Here is a 19184-nt window from a genome sequence, read left to right as displayed (position 1 = left end):
GGCTGTAATTATGATCATTTGAGGATTTGGCTCTTACTTAAAATAAAACACATCATGAAAAAAATTGTACTGCAAGCAAATGTTAGCCTTAGGCCAGCCATACTAATAATGGGAGATATGACAAGGCATTTATTAATAGCTAATGCCCTGTGGAACAGTGTTTCCCACCCCTCTCCTGGAGGCACACCTCACCAGTCAGGTTTTCAGGATATCCATAATGAATATGCACGAGATAGATTTGCACACTTTGGAGACCCACGTTATGTAAATGTATTTCATGCATATTCTCTGTGGCAATCCTGAAAACCCGACTGGATAGGTGTCTTCCTCTCTGGTCTGTTAGTTCTTGAGAGAGAGATGGCATGGAGAGCCAATCGGCCTTTCTATCATGGATTGTTCTGAAAAGGAAAGAGGGGTCAATTTAAACCAAATTCTAGCCCAAATGTAAGCTAGAACACACACTGGGTGACCACATTGGCTTGAATTTAATGTTGTCTGGTATGCAGACCTCTTCTAGATATTAGAGGTGGGCCAGAAAGGTCAGAAGCAGTAATAACACCCTGCAAACTGAGTAACACTGAAAGATGTTCATTAGCTGTATTGACATGTTTGTTGTTGTTAAGAAGGAAAAGAATATATATTTTTGGACTTAAATGGTTCCCTTCATTTCAACAGAATACAGCATTTTATACTTTTGAAACATACGTGCAGCCACTGCCAAGGTTGGTAGGTGTGTCAGCACATTCCTGGCGCCCGGGCAAAAATGTAAAGAGCGCTCCAAATAGGAGCAGGAACAATGCTTTTATTATCCAGTTACAGCTGGTCAAGCTAAGGTCCCTGGCGATGAAAAAGCTTTGCCTAAGGGGCAGCCAGTACTACAGGGGACATGAATTTCTGCTCTAGCTTTCTGTGAGCCGCAGGAGTTCTCCATATGATAAGGATTTCCTCACAACCCAAGCGGCTGTTGTTTCGACAGGTTACAGGATGGCAAGCGTCATCATCGCGCTGACTGACGGAGAACTCCACGAGGACCTGTTCTTTTACGCAGAGCACGAGGTAATGGATGGAGTAGGGGATGCGGGATGGAAGCCGCCGGCCTGGCGAGGCGCCGCCACCCTCACAATGCTAACCTTTGCTGCTCATGCGCAATGTACTTCACCAGCATCACAAAAAGAATTTTTTTTTTTTTAATGAACGTGTTGAAAATGACTTGTTTTGCAAGTTGCTAATGACAGTTTTGAAACATAGGCTACTATAAAACTGATATATACTGCTTTATTCAACTAGGACCTTTTTTTCCCCATTCTGTGACTATGGAAAGAAAACCTTTAATTGAATGAGGCTGCAGGATAACCGTTCCAGAATAGCCTCTTGGCCCACCCAGTATTCCCCAGTAGCCCCCTGACTCCTTTGTCACTGCAACCCCTATTTGACCTCTGATCATCTCCCTTCCTCATTTTTACCTTTGCCCTCGCTGTCTGTCCCAAGCATATTGGAATTCTCTCTGTTCAGGTTGCTACCACCCGAATCTTTAAACTGCAGCAAGCACGTAGATTTGACTTCAGAAAGATTAACCTGTTGCTCAGTTGATGATATATTTTGGATGGGGTAAATGATTAAGTGGAAGCAGGTTATCGATATCATCATCCATGTACCAACATACTCTGCTACAGAACTGTCTATGGAAGGAGCTAAATAATAATTATGCTGGCAGTTTTACTAACCAATTACCAAATAACAGAGAGTCCAGAAAGTCAAATGCACTTAACTATATTGACCTTACTTATAACATTTGATATCAATACTCCTTTCTTATTGTAAGCAGTGCTATGCATTAAGCCAGCAGTCCGGGATATAGAAGTTGTGGAATGGGATCATATAGAAACATACATATATAGAAACATAGAAATGACGGCAGAACAAGACCAAACGGCCCATCCAGTCTGCCCAGCAAGCTTTCGCACTTTTTTTTCTCACATACTTATGTTTCTCTTGGCTCTTAGTAACCTTTTTTATTCTATTTCCCTTCCACCCCCACCATTAATGTAGAGAGCAGTGTTGGAACTGCATCTAAGTGAAATAGCTTAATTATTTAGGGGTATTAACCACCGCAATAAGCAAGCTACACCCATGCTTATCTGTTTATCCAAACCATGTAATTCAGTCCTTGTTGATTGTTGCCTGAATATAGAACCACCTTTCTTCATCCCCCCTGCCGTTGAAGCAGAGAGCCATGCTGGCTATGCATTGAAAGTGAAGTATCAGTCTTGCTCCCCTGCCGTTGAAGCAGAGAGCTATGCTAGATATGTGTGAAGTGTCAAACTTCCTCCCCTGCCGTTGAAGCAGAGAGCTATGCTGGATATGTGTGAAGTGTCAGACTTGCTCCCCTGCCGTTGAAACAGAGAGCTATGCTAGATATGCATTGAAAGTGAAGTATCAGGCTTATTTGGTTTGGGGTAGCAACCGCCGTAACAAGCAAGCTACTCCCCGCTTTTTTGTGAATGCAAATCCTTTTTTCCAGATTTCCTCATTGTCGCTGAAGCTTAGAGCAATGTTGGAGTGGCATTAACCTTGTGTATGTTTATTGAATAAGGGTATTATCACCAGGTAGTAGCCATCGTTCCCGTGAGCCACCCACTCTTCATTCACATCCTCTAATTCACATCCTCTAATTCACATCATCATAATGCTGCGGGTCGTACATATGTCACCATTCTCCACAATGAATTTTCATGTTACAGTATTGTGTTAAATATGACTTTTTTGGGCAATTTTTCATTTTGCAATTAAAAGTTCAAACGAATGACTTTCCTTCTATAAATTACTAGCCATAAATGACAGAGGCCATTTCTGCGTGAACAGAACGCTAAATAAAGAATGACCTTCTCAGCCTCACAATCTGATTTTACTAATTATTCAAATGATATAAGTTTCATAAAAATTGGAATGAAAAAGGCTCAGTCATTCCAAAAATTTCTGTTCCAGCTGCAAGTGGCAGCAGTTCAAAGATGTATTCATCATGAGCCAGGAAAACACACTCCACAACACCTTCAATCACACTTTGTTTTCAACACATCATATGGGAAGTGCCAGATTCATATTACTGCTGTACTTCCATGTACCTATTAACTGTCCAGAAAAAAAAAACACATTATTATTTGATTCTAAATAGTAATCCTCTAATATCTTACTAATTGAGCCTGACTGGAAATATACAAAGCTTGATTACATCCAACATTTTCTTGATCTGTCGATAGCAGGAGTATTCAGAAATCCCTCATTGTAGTTCCTTAAGGGCCAACTCAGCCATGGGTGGTGGTGCATAGATAGAGAGACCTCACCGTTAATGCATAAAGCTCTTCCACCAGCTTTACATGGGCCAGCTTTACATGGGCCAGAAGGTCTTGTCCCCTGTGGGAAAAAAAAGGAAATATACAGCAATCCATCGTAGAATGGAAAAATTAAACACCTCTTATCGTTTCTCTCATCAGTGCTTCACTTTTTGCTAAGCTGTACAGAATTTCTGGCTGCGCTCGGGGGCTGCATAAGCCCTGGAAACAAATATTTTCTCATTGCTTAAAAATCAGGGAATGAAAACCAGAAGCCAGGGTGGGTGGGAGGGAATTTTGATGAGTGAGCCTGGAGGCCGCCATAAATCTGCCGCACCAAGGCACGTTCTTTGGCCTCTGAATTAATCGCTGCCTGAATCCTATTATTCACAGTGAAAATGCTCCTGACTACATCGGGGTGGGATCGCGGACCTTCACCAGAGTCAAGCAAATTCAGATGTCAGGTGGTATTTTCATCAGAGCTCCTTTAACGAAACAAAATTTGTGAGTTCTAAGCATGCCTTCAGAGGTGCAAAATCATTTCGGTCTACATTCTTCAGTCTTGGGGTCTGCAGTATGCCTTTGTTCATTCCTCAGTCCAAATTACAGTATATTAGAATGTGGCTGTATTTTATGTTTAAACTAGAAAAATATAATAAGCATGCACCTCAATCTAAAATAGTCAAAAGGTGCTAGCGATAATAACATTTACATCTAATTATTAATTATTAAACTGCTTTCAGAATTTTAAAATGTGCTTAAACTTCATTCTGCTGCCTGTTGTCTAGCTGTATCAGGAAATAGCTCACTAGTTCACAATCATTTACCAGTTTTCACAACTTGCCAATTTTTTATACTAAGTTATTTGCGCAAAATTGTTTTTTCACCCAAATATAAATTATTTGTTTCACCCGAATATAAATAAATACCATATAGAACCTACAACTAACACTAAAAGAAGCACTTATCTTATGTGCAAAAGCTGGCTCTTCAGGCAACGATCTTGAAACATTGAAGTTGCAAATTTAATTTGCCAACTAACAGGTTGCCAAACAATCTGACAGATCAACAAACATTCCATATGCTTCTGACCCAAAACATTTTTAGTCCGACACAGGCCTGCGTTCTGGCAGTTTCCTGCCTTCTTCAGGGGTATAAAGGAGTGGCCCTACTACCCCTCCTTAACCTGTGCGGAAACTGGCTAGATGCCTGGTCCACCTTAAAACCTATGACGGTAACTTTCCAACAGCCGCGCAGGCGTTCATGTACATACATAACCTGGCTTGCACCAGAGATGTGGCTATTTTACCCCATACGCTCATATATGCTCGTATGATATAAATTTGGCTCTACGCACGTACGTGTGTGCACAATTTTATATGGACACGCGAATGTGCATACAAATGCCAGCTTTATCGTGTAAGTGGGAGGGATTTTATTAGATACGTGTGCTGACACAATAGCCCTTTTTCCCAGTTCGCTCCCAGTTTGCCCAGTTAACGGATCAGATTTCCTAACCCACCCTGTTATTTAGCCTCCATTATACCCTTTTAATCCCAACCCTTAAAACCCCTCTGACTTGCCTATTTTTTTTTTTAATTTTAATACTTAATACTTAGCCATCCATTACAGAAGTAAAGATACGCGATAGGGGAACCCAGCGCACGCCTTGTGCGCAAACATATTTATGCGCATGTGGCACCTATGCCACAGAATGTGTATAATATGGGTTAAAAGTGCTGTACAGATTTAATGGTAAAATGCGGGTTTCCTCTGTGCGGGAGCCGTGAATGGTGCTGAACAGTGGGTAAGCATCCTCTGGAAGTGCACCGGGTGTGCATGGCAAGAAGTCAATCTGTAAACAGCATAGCAATATTCCAGAGCCCTGGGCTCAGCCACATGGCAGGCGAGACTGGGAAGGTGACCCCTGGCACATTTCAAAGCAACTTCCCGGCACGCCCATGTCCTGCCCGTGCTCTGCCCAGACCATGCCCATGCCCTGCCCCTTTGTTAGCTTTTTGATACGTTTTTTAAAATCCGTGCGGTGTGTGCCATCCTGAAACACGCTCATATCTCCCGGCTTTTAAAATCAACCTTTATAGAGGGAGAGAGCTCTGTGGGTGGGACCCTACTGGGAAGGATAAAAGGCGGAGCATAGTTAGGAAGAGGAGGCCCCGCCTCTCCAGGAAAAGGCAGCTCCTGAATCCTCCCTGCTGTAAGGTAAGCGGTCTACATAGTATGTGGTGATTGCTGTGATAATAAAGTAGAACTTTTTATGAAAGAGGGCTGGAGTCAGCGTGTTATACGGGCCCCCAGCCTAAGAAAGTTGTTCAGCTATCCCACAAGGGGTCAACTGTTTCTTTCCCTACATGACTCACAGACGAACTGTCCTTACAAAATGGCAGCTTCTCCGAAGTGTCAGGCTACAAATGATTTGGGGCAGCAAAATGAAGTTTGGGCACATTTTAAAATTCTGATTCCAGTTGGATAATTATTGATAGGAGTTAAATGTTACTATCTCTAGCACCTTTTGCTTTGCCATTTTGTATTTTAGGTTTGCCAGAACGTATAAAGGCAGTGCCCTCTCTCTGTGTATCTCCTCCCTATGTCCTCTTCATTTTTCCCGTTTGAAGGCGAGGACCCATGCAGTATTGAAGCACAAGTAAATCACCATCTATTGGTCTGGTACAAGGCCTTGCAGCCCACAGAGAATCCAGTTACTCACCCCTTCCTTTATGCCAAGCTGATATGGTGACCCACTCCTCTTCCCTCCAGCTCGTCATTTATCTGTTGAATAGCTGAATGAATGAGTGTTCTTATCTGGTGTTCCTGACCAGGGCACCTCAGAATCAAAGACATGCTAAATTGTAAGAAAGCAGTGCAACATTAGTCCATAGGTAGGTCAATAGACAAGAAAATAAGGACTTAAGCAACCCAGATCATTAAGACTTCCCTATCACAGATTCATGGGTTAGAAGAGGATCCGACTGATAGCCCTGGACTGTTCAAAATAAACGAGAAAAGATTCTCTTGAGCTACTGATGACTTTTCCTAAGCATTTTCACTCTCATTTTCAATGTCAAACACCCATCACTGAATGTGCAGCTGAGAACAAAGCTAAAACAAAGTAAAGTTAGAAATAGAAAGAATGATGTTTTACTGAGGTTGTAGAGAGCCCACACTGTTAATTACACAGGTAAGGGAAGTCACCTTAAAGAGATACTAATGACAGGTTTTCATTTCTAACCACAAATGGCTGTCTGACAGCGTGAGTCAGTCGGGCCGGCTTGTGACCTGAATAAAAGCATGAGTGTTATGCCTTTGGGGCAATAATAAAAACAAATAGCCTTCCAGGTCACATCACTACAGAAATGAGAAAACCCAATTTAGAAAGATCTTAAAAGTGGCACTCCATGAAGTCATGCCTGCGTCCGAATCTCTGTCCGTAACACATCTTCACATCCCCACAGCAGCACTTTACAACAACATTTCAGTTTTATCAGACTAGTTTTCAGTTATTCAAAATTAATTCTGAAAGCATGACCCATACCAGTCTTGAGAACTTCCTGCCATCCAGATCCACCCAAACATCAGTTATTCTGTCTCTTTCTCACTCTCTTCTTACCCAAGCCTCTTTTATTTCAATACAAACATACAAGCAAAAACGCTGGACAGAAAATAGGATGATATTTACAGAAAACAATAATTAAAAGGGAAAACAGGAAAATAATGAACACAAGTATATATCCTCTACTAAGTCCACAAATATGAGAGGATCACATCAGAAAAAGTAAAAAGGTGAAACATAAAACAAGCAATAATAAAAGGAAACAAGTGTTGACAGAGCACAGACAAATCTAACATAGCCACTAACCACAGCCAATATCAGATGGTAGGAATTACAGCAATCCTACCATCAAGAAACAATTTTAAGTGACTAAATTCTAAAGGGACAGCTTGACCATATATTTAGTAGGATATCCGAGGAAGCATTCACCTCCCAAAGTTATTATATTATCACATAACTGGACAAAGTCTTTCTGAGTCTCTTTTTTCATCGTCCAAGGTCAGTATATTCCGAATTTTCTTTTGTAACACCCCTCTCCTTTTCCCATCTAACTCAGTCATTGCAGTGATAAGGCTTGACCAGGGACCACAGACCGTGGCTCTTTCTATGCAACCTTGTGTAATAATTGGCACGGGAGTGAGCCCTTTCTTGTTATACCCCTCACCTCTAATCCGAAGGGACTCTGGCAGCATACTGTTCCTAGGACCCGGGATAGAACTTCCTGTAACTCTGGACCCGCATTATAGGGCCCCCTAGCCAGGACTTCCTGTGGTGCTGGCTGATGACATCACATCCTCCATAGTATATAAGGAACTCCTTTGCAACCAGCCAGCTCCTCAGCAACAGGTCTCCTGGTGTGCTTTAAATCCCAGTGTGTGGTGCTTCCTGTGGTGTCTCCTTGCCTTGTTCTTATCTGCCTTGTCTATTACCTTGCCTTGTCCTGTTCCCCTTGGCTTGACTTTCTTGATTCTATGGCTTGGACTCTGACCTTCTGTGATTGCTGCCTGGACCTGACCCTTTCCTTTGGACCTGATTTTGCTCAGCTTGCTGCCTGCCCTGACCTCTGGGCTGTTCTCAGATTTTGCTATCTGCTGCCTGCCATGACCGCTGGATTGTTATTTGACTCTGCTGTTAGCCACCTGCCCTAACTCTCACCTGGCTTTGAACTCTTGTCTCTGGATTGCCCTAGGGACCCTCTAAGACCTGCTGGCTGCCAGAACCCAAGGGCTCAACCTGCAGGGAAGGCAGCTGGACTTGCTAAGGGCTCCTACCTACTAGCTGCTGGGGTGGGCCTAGGGAACTTGCTCACTAGGTTGTGCCAACTGCACCGCAGTACCAAGGGTCCACCATTCCTGTGGATGTTACATTTCTGCTGTGGCACAGTTGAACCAGCCTTGTTGATGAACCTACGAGGCCTAAACTGGCAGTTGGCAAATGTGATCTCTACTGGGACAGTGTAGAGCTTCACCTATACCAGTCACCTCCCCCACAGGTTAAGCTCTTGGGTTCTGGTGGCTGGCAGGGCTTAGGTAGGTCACTAGGCGGTGAAGAGAAAAAGAGTCCAAGGGTGCGCCGGGTCAGGACAGGCAGCAAACTGGACATACAGGAACAGGTCAAAGGTTGGGGCAGGCAACAAGCAAATGTGGTCAAGTCCAAGTAAAAGGTCAGGTCCAGGTGGCAGGCAAGCGTGGTCGGTCAGAAGCAAGAGGTCGATACCAGGGGGGTCAGGCCAGAATGTACAAAGATACATGAAGACAATGGATGAGGCAAGGAGAAGGGTGCAAAGCTGGATGAGACAAGCAGGAGAAGGTAGGGCTGGACGAGGCAAGTCTGGAGAAGACAAGGCAGGAGCCAGGAGGAGCATCATGTACAGTGAATGCAGAAGACTTGTTGCTGAGGCATTTGATTTTCCTTTGGAGGAGCCTTTTAAGGCATGGAGCCAATGAGATCCTCAAAGAGTACCGCAGCTGTCTTTCCACCATAGGCCCTTTAAAAAGAGACTGTGCATGTGTATGCCTTAGGAGGAGCCAGGACAAAGGTGGCATGGTGGCGTGCCGGGCTGTGCTTGACAGGATCCATCCTACGTCGGAGTCGAGGCCTGCCTATGGTATCTGGGAGAGTGCGGCAGCTCGCTGGACTGTCTCGTGAGCCACTAAGCCTAACACCCTGAATCTGGCCAGTAGCTGAGACTTCCCTACTCCCAACCCAATCCTGGGTGAGTGAGCCATGAGCATTGTCTCTGAAGCATACTCCTCCCCCTTTCCACCCATAGCCTATGCCAGGCTGGGAAGCAGAAGCTGGGCTCCAGAACCTAACCTGTATCTCCTCCAGCATGGCAGAGTGCAGCACTGCAACTGAGAGTCTCTGGGCTGGCTCATTTGTTCAGAATTATAATCACCCCACCTCCTCATTGCCACACAACCACTAGACTTTTGTTGAATTTCCCTGAATATATGTTATGTCCGATCATGTTGGGAGGTGAGCAGGAACTCAAGATGACATTCTCCAACTTAGTACTGCAACCATTTCCCCAACAGTAACACTACAATTGTGGATAGTCAAGACCCCAACATAGGCTCCTACGAGAAAGCATAAGAAAATTAAGAATTGCTTTTATCATGAGTCGGGGCCAGATAGACTGCAAGCAGATTACGATTGCCTGAAGTCCCCAGATTAAAGGACATGTGATTTTATGTTTTCAATCACACCCATCACTGATTTGCACATCCTATAACTAAGCTAGTTTTCATGTTGACACCTTGCATTCTCTTTCAAGTGGGAAAAAAATATGTGAACATTTTATATATGTATAATGGCTTTGGTTTCTCCCTGGTCTCTCAGTAGCTGCTAAAATTGGGATTCACTCTATATGTCGCTAGCATTTTTCTCATTCAGCTAACAGAAATCTAAGACTTTAAATCTATATGAAGAGAAGTAATGATTGGCTTTCTCTGTCCCTTTCTTCTAGGCCAATGAATCTCGTGATCTGGGAGCTACAGTGTATTGTGTTGGCGTGAAGGATTTTAATGAAACGCAAGTAAGGCTCCTTTCTCCACTCTGCTCTGATACCCTGAAGATATGCAATGAAGTGGCTTTAGTGTAGAATGGTTCCCCAATTGGACTGCTGATAACTCTTATCTCTCCCCCCCCTTTCCCTTCACATCCCCATCATGTTTAAAAGCAAACCGCATCCTCCTTGTGCATTTCAAACACACAGACAACAAGTAGTATTAATGCTTACCCTTTATCAATGAAAAAAAATAACTGGTAATCCACTGCTTTTTTAAAAACATTAAATCGTGGTTTAATGCCCCCATCTCTAGTTAAAATCCAGGATTTTTATTTGAAAATATGAATTCTATGGACAACTACTGACAATGTGAATGTCAATGAAGGAAACTGTAATTTGCGCTTGCTGCAGTGTCCTGGACTTGGATCTTGAAAATGGATTCTTTATGTGTGTGTAGGGGCAGAGGAGGAAGGGGGAGGGAGAGATGGTTTTGCCAGAACGTCCGAATGATTACAATTTAGTGGTAATGCTATTACTGTAATATTATGCTCAATAGCTCACTTATGGTGCCGACATATTTTGTAAAATTGGTTTAAGAGTTTTGGGCCGACTCCATGAACATACTTTAGAGTTGTTGAATAGCTGATGCCTGTCCACTTATTCTCATGATATTTGGCGGAACATCCTACAAACGTGGGGCTCTGTGATCTTCCTGATTCTGTCCTTTCACACTATTTCGCTTAACTGTGTCATTCAGAGTTCTGTTAGTGAGGAGACACAAAGCCCCTTCTTTAATCTCTGAAAATAGTGCAGGTCCTGTAGCCACAGGCAATTGTATTCTTGTTTTCAAAAGGAAACAGTGAAGAGAAAAAAAAACAAAACCCAAAACCCCCAGAAATTTCTCAAAATCAAAGTTGGCTTCAGTCCCAGTGGATGATATGGCAAGCTCATTAGTGGGCAGTGGTACTGAAGTGTGACGGCATTCTTAAAGTGGAAGTGCTAGGCATTTCCTTTGCAGTAGCCACTTGCCTGCTTGCTTGCTTTCTCTTCGTCTGGGTCTTCCTCCTCTATTTTCTAGCCCCAAGATATCTCCCGTCATTTACTGCAGACTTGCCAACTAAATCCAATGCATTGTTTGGAGGATGCTTTAGGCTGGTGTAGGACATTTTACCGTATCGCCTGCACTGCTTTCTATTGAGACACTGGCAAACCTCAACACAGGCTTTTCCAATGGGCCACGTGCTCCCCTTGGTTTTTCTGTATCTTAGTGGATAAAACTGTTGGATTTCCAAGCTTCTGTGAAATTGCAGCCCTGTTTTCTCAGTAGCAAAAATAAGGACTCCAATTTCCAGAATACTTCAGAAATGAAAGCATAAAAGAAGACAAATTCAGACTCAAAGCCCAGGATGTCTTTCTAATATTGCCTTGATTGGATAGTAATTTCTAAGTGTATAAAATGTTATTTTTGAGTTCTCTTTCTTTAGAAAAAAAATCATACTTTTCAACATATGTAGAGCAGGGGTTTAGTATGTGTTCCTTTTCCGTATATAAATCCAGGCGACTAGATAGCTCCATGTCTTATGGGACTGGTTAGCCCAGTCCTGGTTTTACTGCATTACATGTGTAAACTTGTCAATCAATGGTATTCACTCCCAGCCCTCAAGGGCTGCCAATAGGTCAAGTTTTCAGGATATCCCTAATAAATATGCATGAGATATATTTGCATGTACTTGCTTCCATTGTGTGCAAATCTATCATATGCATATTCATGAGGGATATCTTGAAAATCCAATCTGTTGGTGGCTCTCGAGGGTGGGGAGTGGATTCCACTAGAGTAAAATCAGGTCCAAATTAATCTGTTCCTTATGACATGAGGTTGGATGGTAAGCCTAGCCTCATGCCTGTTGATGCTTTAGTAACATACTTAAAACCTTTCCAAGGAAGAGAGCGAAGGAAGAGCCAGATCCTCAGATTCCTGAAATTCTGCTGACAATCTGCCGGTTAGGGCGGATAGCTGGATAATTCATAACAATTCTTTTATATTTCCGCTCTGCTCAGCTGGCACGGATTGCGGACAGTAAAGATCATGTGTTTCCAGTGAACGATGGCTTTGAGGCGCTACAGGGGATCATAGTCTCTGTGAGTATTGACCTTTCCTTCTGGCTAGACATGAGTTTTTAGCAGGGTTCAAGAGTACCACTTGTGGTCAGATTCCACACTCTAGCCCCTGCTGAGTGTGTCATTGGAATGAGCGGTAGTTGCAGGGTAGCAAGCCATCAATTGAATCTTGCTCTTATCTATGGAGGCCTAAGGGTGAAAGTCCAAGTTTAGTTTTGTTTTTCAAGAAATGTAGATCTAGTCCTGAGTTTACTTCATTGCACACATGAACTTGAAAGCTTGCGTTTCTTGGTCAGTGTAGGGGTGGTGGTGAGGGCAGTTATCAACACTGGCCTAAAACAGGCCAGATTTTCTTAGGGAAATTGTATCTACTGTTGTCCTTTGGAATAAATGATCCCGTCACTTCCTCTTTTGGGAAAATCAGAACTCTAAGTTTATGCATACAGTGGAGGTAAGATCAGGACTGGGTCAGCTTGCCCCTCAGAGAGGAGCCAGTTGGTAATTTTATACAAGGGGGATTCTAACTAGTTTTGCATGTACATTAATACGCAGCCGGTGGCTTGCAGGTGTGACTCTCCTATGTCACGAACTGTAAAAAAAATCATAAAACCTATCACTTGGTTTTTCCTTGGTTTTTTTTTTTGGTTGTTTCCTCAATTCCTTATTGCTATACGAGCCTAATCAGGAGCTGTCCTAATCACACCCTAAACCTGAAAAGCAGCAGTTGGGGGCAGGGCAGAGAGGAAGCCTAAGGCATCATTTGACCATTTTGTGTGACCAGTAGAGTCTTAACTTCCTACCCTAGCTGTTGCCTTGGACCTTTATGGACCACCAGCTTAAGAAACCCAGGTCGGTAGCAAAATCTGTAGGACCTTCTTTGAGGCCTTTAGTTTAAGCTCTCATTGATCCACAGATGGAGCCAGAGTGCAGTCTCTGTGATGCCCTCTCCCCAGGGACTGGGAGTGCTATTTCTTAAAATGGAAATGAAAATTTGTGACATTTTGCAATTTATTTTATTTATTTATTTAAAATTTTTATATACCGGCATTCATGTTGCAAACACATCATGCCGGTTTACATATAACAGGGGTGTACAGTGAACAATTCAATAACCTATTTGTGTAGAAGGAAGCAGTTACAAATAACAAGGTAAAAGAACTGGGAGGAGAGAAGAAAAGGGAGAGAATAACATTAGGTATAGGTATTTACATTAGTAATAACATTTTTACATGTGGAAGTGGTAGAATCTGGCTGAATAGAATTAATCGGTGTCCGGGAAAGCTTTTTTAAACAGCCAGGTCTTAAGTCTCTTCCTGAAGGTTGGGAGGCTGGGCTCCTGTCCTAAGGTCCGGTGGGATGGAGTTCCATAGAAGGGGGCCGGCTGTTGAAAAGGCCCGATCTCTCAAGGTAATGTGTTTGGTAGTTTTGGCTGGGGGCACTTGAAGAGATCCTCTGAGTGTGTCTCTTGTTGGTCTGGAGGAGTTATAAATTTGGAATGGGACTTGTAAGTCGAGTGGGGTGAGTTGATGGATGGTTTTGTATATTATGGAAAGAGATTTGTAGAGGATTCTAAAGTGAACAGGCAACCAGTGGAGATCTTTTAGGATTGGAGATATATGGTCCCTCCTCCTGGAGTTTGTCAGTAATCTTGCCGCAGCGTTTTGTAACATCTGGAGGGGTCTAGTATAGGAGGAAGGTAGGCCCAGTAGGATAGAGTTACAGTAATCGATCTTAGAAAAAATGATAGCTTGTAGAATGGTTCTGAAGTCCTGAGTGTGGAAGAGTGGTCTAATTCTTTTCAGAACTTGGAGTTTGTGGAAACAGTCCTTGGTGGTTCTGTTGATGTAAGCTTTAAGGTTCATCCGGTTATCAATTAATACTCCTAGATCTCTCACCTGTGTAGTAGTTGGGATAGTTGGAGGATTAGAGATGGCATTGTTATCTGGGGAGATGAGAAGCAGTTCTGTTTTAGAGGAGTTTAAAACTAGGTTTAGGTTAGCCAGGAGATGTTTAATTTCGAAGAGACAGTTTTCCCAGTGAACCAATGTTTTTGTGTAAGATTCTTTAATGGGTATCACGATCTGGATGTCGTCGGCGTAGAGAAAATGTTTGAGGTTAAGGTTGGAGAGGAGTTGGCAGATAGGTAAAAGATAAATGTTAAAGAGTGTAGGTGACAGTGAGGAGCCCTGAGGGACTCCTATGGATGCGTCCATTCGTGAAGATTCCTTGTTCTGTATCTTAACCTTGAAGCCTCTGTTGGAGAGAAAAGATTTAAACCATGAGAGAGCGGTGCCTGAGATACCTATAGAAGCCAGAATGGAAGTGAGAATGGAATGATTGACCGTATCAAAGGCGGCTGATAGGTCCAGTAGAATTAAGAGGAAGGATTGGCCTTTGTCAAGGCCCATTAATATGAAGTCAGACATGGAGATGAGGAGGGATTCTGTGTTCAGTGATTTGCGAAATCCGTATTGTGATTGGAATAGGATTTTGTTTTCTTCTATGTATTCGGAGAGTTGAGTATTGACAACTTTTTCTAGAATCTTGGCTATGAATGGGAGATTGGCGATAGGACGGAAGTTGTTGGGGTCTTTAGGATCCAAGTTGGGTTTCTTGAGTAGAGGTTTGATGGAGGCCAATTTGAGGTCGTCAGGATATAGTCCTTGGGAGAGTGAGCAGTTTATGATGTCCGACAATGTTTTAGCGATGGAGTCAGGGATGGCCAGGAGCAGTTTGGTGGGGATAGTATCCAAAGGGTGGGAGGAAGGTTTCATTCTTCTTATAAGAGTTTGTATCTCTAAGAGAGATGGGTTCAAGTGTTTCCAGACCATTGTTGTTGGGGGATGATTGTTGAAGAGACTGGTAAAGAGCAGGGTCGGTGGGATTAGAAGGCAGATGAGTTAGAAGGCTGTTGACTTTGTTGTGAAAATGAAGAGCAAGTTCTTCAGCTTTGGGTTGTGCTAGGTCGTTGGGAATCTCCTGTGGGATGATTTGGGTGAGATTGGAGACATAGGCAAAGAGGGCTTTTGCGTCGAAGATTAAGTGGTAATTAAATATTAATTAAATAATTAAATATTTAATAATTTAATTAAATATTAATTAATATTAATTAATTAAATATTAATTAATTAAATATTAATTAAATAATTAAATATTAAATATTAATTAAATAATTAAAGATTAAGTGGTAATTAAATATTCATTCTTGCTTGAGTCTTCAAAATACCAACTAGTCCCCCATTTCTTGGCTGAGTTTTATTCTCTTTTGGTCTTACTCCTATGTCCCCTTTTTTATAGCTTTATATATTTCATTTTCTATACTTCTAGAAGTCTATGGAATAAAACGCATGCTCAGAGTGTGTGCATCAAAGTACAAGTTGAACTGTTTTGTATTGTATAATTGTTGTTTGGATTATATTTTTTTGTACTGTTTTTTGGACCACTTTGGCTGGAAGAAGGTATAGAAATATTTAAAGTAAATAAATAAATAAATAAAACATATATCTGGAATTAGTATCTGAGATAAGGCACAATAGTAGCAGCAAAGGACGAGGAAAAAGGCATGGGGAATTGAGAATTTAAAGTCATTTAGGAGATACTGTAGGAGAGGCAATGCTCATAATAGCTTTTTATGGTCTGAAACAGTTCTTTTGGTGAGATTTTTATGTAATCCATTGCTTTAGATAAATAGGTTTTCTTTGCTTTTTTGATGTTATAGGAAGTCATTGCAATCATATTGTAATAACGATTTTCATCATTTTCATTCTAGTTTTCTTCTGATTTTACTTCTTTTAGTTCCAGTATGGGTTTTGGTTTTTGATTTGGCAAACATTCATAGGGGCCAAAGCATTAATAGCTGCTTTGACACCTTTGTCCAGGAGTCCACAAATGAGATAGCGATGGTGTGCAGGAGCTGGCCTTCTGAGCAGCGCAGTAAAGCCTCTGGGTAAATGCGCATAGTTGATCTGATCAGTTTTATAGTTTTGTCATCTTTTGTTTTTGTGAATGGGAGTGCTTTTAGTACAGAATCACATGATGATCTGACCTTGAGAGCAAGGTGATCTGTCTATTGCAAAGATTGCAGGGCAAGGATCATGTCGAGTGTGCGGCTTACATCATGATCCATTTGTTGACTAGTTGGGTCAGTCCTAGTGTTTGTACCAAAGCTAGGAAGTCAAATGCCCAGTTCTAGATCTAGGTCATCGACATGGATGTTACGGTCTCCCAGGATTAAGGTCCTGAGGTGCTTCACTGTTATCTTTAGTATTAAAGTTGGAGGATCTTGTGGGGCTTCATTTGAGCCAGATAGTGGGCAATGCACTAAGAAAATCCCCCATTTTGAGTGGGTCAGTCTGCAGGGATATGAATTCTCTTCTGCGTGAAAGAATGGACTAGATTTAGTGATTTCCTGGAAATGATCGCTACTCCTCCACACCCTTTGTTCCTTCTCGGGATATGGGAGAAAGCATAGCTTTGAGTGACGATATGGAGGATTTGGGGAGGGGGGATCAGCTTTCTTTGCCATTATCTCTGTTAAGCATAGAATGTCAGCAGACTCATCCACGAGCAGGACTTGTAGTTGATCAAGTTTGCTGTGGATGGAAGTTTAGTAGAATCAGTTTGTGGGTTGTGTCTTGCATAGTGTTTGTGTCTGTTGCATACTGAACCTCGCTTTGGGGATAGATGAAGGAGCTTTGGGATCTTATTTGTTTTCAAGGATTTAGGAGTGTAGTTGAGGGATTTCTGCCCTGACTTGTGAGTATTTGAGTTTGTGAGGCGGTACAGGGACTGCTGTTAGAGCTTGCCATAAAGCACATCTTGGGATTAGCAGGGTTTACCTGGTGTGGAGTAGTGAGAACTGTTGGCTTCGGGTTAGACCTGGAGGGAGTTCTTGTCTGTCTTAGTGATGTTGGTTTTACTGGCTGGTATCTGAATTCAAGAAAGTTTGAAATAAATGCAGGAGATCTCTAAGGGAGTGATGGAAATTGTAAGGGCTAGATAAATTAGGCAGATGGGCAGACTAGATGGTCCACATGGTCTTTTTCTGCAATCATATTTCTGGGTTTCTAGCCTATTAGTTGTATAAAGTAGCTCAAATTGAACTAAGGGATATTGTCTGACTTCCTCTGTCTTGTGGCTTCTTTTTTGATTCCTGGCTACTTATGTGCTATTTTGTTGTATCATCCATCATGGGGCAGCATTCAGGATGTTAGTTCAGTACTCTGAGCCTGCTGGATTCTGGGCATTCCCACAGAGTCACTGTCGCTCGTGTCGCCCTTTGTTTTCCATGAAAGGGATTATACCCCTTTGTCTAGTGTGGCTCCTTTTTTCCTCTGCGGCATTACTCACTGATGATGTCGCTCACCCCAGCAGATGGGTCAGGAGTGACCCGGGAGGCAAGGGGAGCCCAGGGGGGTCAGGCCAGGACAGTCCTTCAGCCCCCTGCCTCTCTCGTCCTCTGGCATAGCTCATGTTTTCCTTGGTAGCATCGACCACTGATGATGTCGCTTGCCCCGGGGCAGGCCTAGGAGCAACTTGGGTGGCAGGGGGGAGCCCAGGAAAATTGGAGAGGTCATAGGGATATAAATGCAAAGTCAGGACTGGCCAAAAGTATCTCCCTTCTGGAACTGGATAACTTGGCAGCCCTGTTTTCATTGTGATTTATGATCCCTGCTTTTAAAGATCTCTTTCTCCTGCATCCATGCTTTAGGCTCTTTAAGCTGTATTCCTATTCCATTTAAGGTCAGCATGGGTCAACCTTACTCTGATTATATATGCAAAGGAGAGCAGTGAACTTATGTGTGCACCGCACTGTTATTTTCATTTTAAAATAAGGTGACCACATAGCTACATGTCATATTGGACAAACAGATCCAGTCCCCGTTTTACCCCACTGCTTCTCTGGACTTGTGGATTTCAAGAAATTGGAAATACAAGCCCAGAGAGGGTCAAGCTGTCACTTAGTCACCTTACTGTAATTCAGTAGTCCTCAGTCTGATCCATGGGAATGCCCCCACCCCCCCAACTAGTCTGGTTTTCAGGATATCCACAAAGAATATCCCTGAGATATATTTGTATTCCCTGTCTCCTTTATGTGAGGATATGTCTCTTGCACATTCATTTTTGATATCCTGAAAACCAGATTGGACTGGGATCTTCAAGGAGCGCTTTAAATATTAACATCTCATGTGTAATCAACAAAAGAAATCAAACAAGAAAAGGTAAAATGGTAAATGTTCATTTTGTTTGCATCATCTGCCAACTGAATTAACTAACAGTAATCTAAAAAGGGCATTTTTGCTAATATTCGTGCCTAAATTTTTCCCCCTGATTTTTAACGGCGAGTTTCAAAACAGAGTCAATCTAAAACATTTTGTTTTGTATGTATCTAAAACACTTAAAGGTAGATTTTAAAAGGGCTACACGCACGTCCATAAACGCAGGTATCTCGCTGTGCACAAAAATATGCGCTATTTTATAACCTATGCATATAGGGGCGGATTTTCAGAGCCCTGCTCGCCTAAATCCGCCCAAAACCGGGCGGATTTAGGCGAGCAGGGCCCTGCGCGCCGGTAGGCCTATTTTACATAGGCCTATCGGTGCGCGCAGAGCCCCGGGACTCGCGTAAGTCCCGGGGTTTTCGGAGGGGGCGTGTCGGGGGCGGGCCCGAACCGCGCGGCGTTTTCGGGGCGTGTCGGGAGCGTTCCGGGGGCGGGCCCGGGGGCGTGGCTACGGCCAGGGGCGGCCCGGGGGCGTGGCCGCGCCCTCCGGACCCGCCCCCAGGTCACGTCCCGGCGCGCAGGAGGCCCACTGACGCGCGGGGATTTACGCCTCCCTCTGGGAGGCGGAAATCCCCCGACAAAGGTAAGGGGGGGGCTTAGACAGGGCCGGGTGGGTGGGTTAGGTAGGGGAAGGGAGGGGAAGGTGAGGGGAGGGCAAAAGGAAGTTCCCTCCGAGGCCGCTCCGATTTCGGAGCAGCCTCGGAGGGAACGGGGGTAGGCTGCGCGGCTTGGCGCGCGCCGGCTATACAAAATCGATAGCCTTGCGCGCGCCGATCCAGGTTTTTAGCAGATACGCGCGGCTCCGCGCGTATCTACTAAAATCCAGCGTACTTTTGTTTGCGCCTGGAGCGCAAACAAAAGTAGGCCTATTCGCGGAG

General features: G+C 43.3%; 1 protein-coding gene across 1 annotated transcript in view; it reads left to right on the top strand.

Moving 5' to 3' along the window:
• Positions 1-19184, top strand: part of ANTXR1 (ANTXR cell adhesion molecule 1) — a 206645-nt gene that overhangs the window by 30585 nt on the left and 156876 nt on the right. Inside the window, exons 6-8 of the mRNA XM_029604035.1 lie at positions 977-1056; positions 9866-9934; positions 11966-12046. Of these exons, the coding sequence (XP_029459895.1) occupies positions 977-1056; positions 9866-9934; positions 11966-12046 (230 nt within the window). The remainder of the gene's footprint in view (positions 1-976; positions 1057-9865; positions 9935-11965; positions 12047-19184) is intronic.

The sequence above is a fragment of the Rhinatrema bivittatum genome, chromosome 5, assembly GCF_901001135.1.
Source record: "Rhinatrema bivittatum chromosome 5, aRhiBiv1.1, whole genome shotgun sequence".
In the NCBI taxonomy this organism is placed as follows: domain Eukaryota; kingdom Metazoa; phylum Chordata; class Amphibia; order Gymnophiona; family Rhinatrematidae; genus Rhinatrema; species Rhinatrema bivittatum.
Note: the sequence above shows the minus strand (reverse complement) of the source record. Positions and strands in the feature narration are given on the sequence as shown.